General features: G+C 62.4%; 1 protein-coding gene across 1 annotated transcript; it reads left to right on the top strand.

The window, feature by feature from the left end:
• Positions 1 to 235: 235 nt before the first annotated feature.
• On the top strand, positions 236 to 3,235 carry LOC135509792 (uncharacterized). The gene has a single exon (XM_064930692.1). The coding sequence runs from the start codon at positions 236 to 238 to the stop codon at positions 3,233 to 3,235; it is 3,000 nt and encodes a 999-aa protein (XP_064786764.1).
• Positions 3,236 to 4,217: the final 982 nt, after the last annotated feature.

The following is a 4,217-nucleotide window of genomic DNA, read 5'->3' as shown; positions in this document are numbered from 1 at the left end:
CCAAAATCAGTAAAACATTGTTTTTACTGAGGGGGAACAAATCCTATTGAAAATTCTATTTTTCCATCAGCAATCATCTTTTGTTTGGGCTCTCAGCTCAGACTCGTTTCAGCACAAGCAAGGGGGAAAGAAAGTATCTTATCAGCCGACAAGAAAGAAAAGGTGATAACTCTGTGACCAGAGAAAAAATAGATTTATCTGTTCCTGTCATCTTTGTGTTCTGGGCCTGAACATAATGACCTTTTCCATCTCCTCTCCCCCCACCTTTCCTCCGGGCTACAGCTCCCCAGCCTTCCTTCCTCCGGGCTACAGTCCCCCAGCCTTCCTTCCTCTGGGCTACAGTCCCCCAGCCTTCCTTCCTCCGGGCTACAGTCCCCCAGCCTTCCTTCCTCCGGGCTACAGTCCCCCAGCCTTCCTTCCTCCGGGCTACAGCTCCCCAGCCTTCCTTCTTCCGGGCTACAGCCCCCCAGCCTTCCTTCCTCCGGGCTACAGCTCCCCAGCCTTCCTTCCTCCGGGCTACAGTCCCCCAGCCTTCCTTCCTCCGGGCTACAGTCCCCCAGCCTTCCTTCCTCCAGGCTACAGTCCCCCAGCCTTCCTTCCTCCGGGCTACAGCTCCCCAGCCTTCCTTCCTCCGGGCTACAGTCCCCCAGCCTTCCTTCCTCCGGGCTACAGTCCCCCAGCCTTCCTTCCTCCGGGCTACAGTCCCCCAGCCTTCCTTCCTCCGGGCTACAGTCCCCCAGCCTTCCTTCCTCCAGGCTACAGTCCCCCAGCCTTCCTTCCTCCGGGCTACAGCTCCCCAGCCTTCCTTCCTCCGGGCTACAGTCCCCCCACCTTTCCTCCGGGCTACAGTCCCCCAGCCTTCCTTCCTCCGGGCTACAGTCCCCCCACCTTTCCTCCGGGCTACAGCCCCCAGCCTTGCTTCCTCCGGGCTACAGCCCCCAGCCTTCCTTCCTCCGGGCTACAGTCCCCCAGCCTTCCTTCCTCCGGGCTACAGCTCCCCAGCCTTCCTTCCTCCAGGCTACAGTCCCCCAGCCTTCCTTCCTCCGGGCTACAGTCCCCCAGCCTTCCTTCCTCCGGGCTACAGTCCCCCAGCCTTCCTTCCTCCAGGCTACAGTCCCCCAGCCTTCCTTCCTCCGGGCTACAGCTCCCCAGCCTTCCTTCCTCCGGGCTACAGTCCCCCCACCTTTCCTCCGGGCTACAGTCCCCCAGCCTTCCTTCCTCCGGGCTACAGTCCCCCCACCTTTCCTCCGGGCTACAGCCCCCAGCCTTGCTTCCTCCGGGCTACAGCCCCCAGCCTTCCTTCCTCCGGGCTACAGTCCCCCAGCCTTCCTTCCTCCGGGCTACAGCTCCCCAGCCTTCCTTCCTCCAGGCTACAGTCCCCCAGCCTTCCTTCCTCCGGGCTACAGTCCCCCAGCCTTCCTTCCTCCGGGCTACAGTCCCCCAGCCTTCCTTCCTCCGGGCTACAGCTCCCCAGCCTTCCTTCCTCCGGGCTACAGCCCCCCAGCCTTCCTTCCTCCGGGCTACAGTCCCCCAGCCTTCCTTCCTCCGGGCTACAGTCCCCCAGCCTTCCTTCCTCCGGGCTACAGCTCCCCAGCCTTCCTTCCTCCGGGCTACAGTCCCCCCACCTTTCCTCCGGGCTACAGTCCCCCAGCCTTCCTTCCTCCGGGCTACAGTCCCCCCACCTTTCCTCCGGGCTACAGCCCCCAGCCTTGCTTCCTCCGGGCTACAGCCCCCAGCCTTCCTTCCTCCGGGCTACAGCTCCCCAGCCTTCCTTCCTCCAGGCTACAGTCCCCCAGCCTTCCTTCCTCCGGGCTACAGTCCCCCAGCCTTCCTTCCTCCGGGCTACAGCTCCCCAGCCTTCCTTCCTCCGGGCTACAGCTCCCCAGCCTTCCTTCCTCCGGGCTACAGCTCCCCAGCCTTCCTTCCTCCGGGCTACAGTCCCCCAGCCTTCCTTCCTCCGGGCTACAGTCCCCCAGCCTTCCTTCCTCCGGGCTACAGCTCCCCAGCCTTCCTTCCTCCGGGCTACAGCCCCCCAGCCTTCCTTCCTCCGGGCTACAGCCCCCCAGCCTTCCTTCCTCCGGGCTACAGCCCCCAGCCTTCCTTCCTCCGGGCTACAGCCCCCAGCCTTCCTTCCTCCGGGCTACAGTCCCCCCAGCCTTCCTTCCTCCGGGCTACAGCTCCCCAGCCTTCCTTCCTCCGGGCTACAGCTCCCCAGCCTTCCTTCCTCCGGGCTACAGCCCCCCAGCCTTCCTTCCTCCGGGCTACAGCTCCCCAGCCTTCCTTCCTCCGGGCTACAGCTCCCCAGCCTTCCTTCCTCCGGGCTACAGCTCCCCAGCCTTCCTTCCTCCGGGCTACAGTCCCCCAGCCTTCCTTCCTCCGGGCTACACCCCTCCCCCCCAGCCTTCCCTTCCTTCTGGGCTACGCCCCTCCCCCAGCCTTCCCTTCCTTCTGGGCTACGCCCCCCCTCCAGCCTCCCTTCTGGGCTACGCCCCCCCTCCAGCCTCCCTTCTGGGCTACGCCCCACCCCCAGCCTTCCCTTCCTCTGGACTACCCCCCCAGCCTTCCCTTACTCTGGCATACGCCCCCCAGCCTTCCCTTCCGCGGGGCTACCCCCCCCCCCAGCCTTCCCTTCCGCGGGGCTATCCCCCAGCCTTCCCTTCCGCGGGGCTACCCCCCAGCCTTCCCTTCTTCTGGGCTACCCCCTCCCCCCAGCCTTCCCTTCTTCTGGGCTACCCCCCCCCCCCCCAGCCTTCCCTTCCTCTGGGCTACCCCCCCAGCCTTCCCTTCCGCGGGGCTACCCCCCCAGCCTTCCCTTCCGCGGGGCTACCCCCCCAGCCTTCCCTTCCTTCTGGGCTACGCCCCCCCTCCAGCCTCCCTTCTGGGCTACGCCCCACCCCCAGCCTTCCCTTCCTCTGGGCTACCCCCCCCAGCCTTCCTTTACTCTGGCATACGCCCCCCAGCCTTCCCTTCCGCGGGGCTACCCCCCTCCCCCCCAGCCTTCCCTTCTTCTGGGCTACACCCCTCCACCCTAGCCTTCCATTCTGCCGGGCTACGCCCCCCCCCTCCCAGCCCCCCTTCCTCTCAGCTACACCCCTCCCCCCCAGCCTCCCTTCTGCTGGGCTATGCCCCTCCCCCAGCCTCCTTTCCTCTGGGCTACGCCCCCCAGGCTTCCCTTCCTCTGGGCTACGCCCCCACCCCCAGCCTTCCCTTCCTCTGGGCTACGCTACAGCTATAACAATGAAGGCATGAACCTACAGAGTAAATTTAACCGCACCCAGTTTTAGTCTGCTTCCCTAGTAGGGATATGGATCCTTTGTAGGGCAGGAGTGACTCAGCCTGTCCAAATCATACTGGTCTTACTTCAGTTAGTCCTCTTCAATAACAAAACAACTGACTGACTCACTGTCCTCATGGACTTCATGCTCTGGGAAGGCTGGGGGGTGGGCCCAGAGGAAGGGAAGGTTGGGGGTGGGGGCGTAGCCCAGAGGAAGGGAAGGCTGGGGGTGGGGGGGGTAGCCCAGAGGAAGGGAAGGCTGGGGCTGGGGGGTAGCCCAGAGGAAGTAAGGCTGGGGGGTAGCCCAGAGGAAGGGAAGGCTGGGGCTGGGGGTAGCCCAGAGGAAGGGAAGGCTGGGGGGTAGCCCAGAGGAAGGGGAGGCTGGGGGGTAGCCCAGAGGAAGGGGAGGCTGGGGGGGGTAGCCCAGAGGAAGGGAAGGCTGGGGGGGGTAGCCCAGAGGAAGGGAAGGCTGGGGGGGGGGTAGCCCAGAGGAAGGGAAGGCAGTGTGAAGAGTATCAGCTGCAGCATCTACATCAAATGTTCTCAAGCTGCATGAAAACAACACCACCTGGCTCATTGTATATAAATGTACAGTATCACTGCTCACAATAAACTGTCACGCACGCACACAATGAGATGGGACTTTGGCAGGCTTATACTTGAAAATCCCCTCATCACAGTACAGCCTCTCTTCCTCGTGGACTAGTGCTGTTGGTTGTAGACAAGGACTCTGGGTACTTCACCATCACAGAAACCCTGCACTTTTGTCTCTAGCTCATATTTTTAAAACTGCCAGTTGACATCTCTTACCATTAGTGAGGTGGAACAACAACTTCCCAGACAATTTGACTGAGCCAAACAACACTACAACTATGGAGATTATGAAGAGAGAGTGCGATAAAAAACAAAGCAACATCAGGTTTAACGGTAAATCCTAAGAGCT

This window comes from Oncorhynchus masou, chromosome 22 (genome assembly GCF_036934945.1).
Source record: "Oncorhynchus masou masou isolate Uvic2021 chromosome 22, UVic_Omas_1.1, whole genome shotgun sequence".
Lineage (NCBI taxonomy): Eukaryota > Metazoa > Chordata > Actinopteri > Salmoniformes > Salmonidae > Oncorhynchus > Oncorhynchus masou.
Note: the sequence above shows the minus strand (reverse complement) of the source record. Positions and strands in the feature narration are given on the sequence as shown.

Bases quoted from the DNA above. Each gene is read 5' to 3' on its own strand.
- LOC135509792 (XM_064930692.1), top strand. From the start codon at position 236: ATGACCTTTTCCATCTCCTCTCCCCCCACCTTTCCTCCGGGCTACAGC.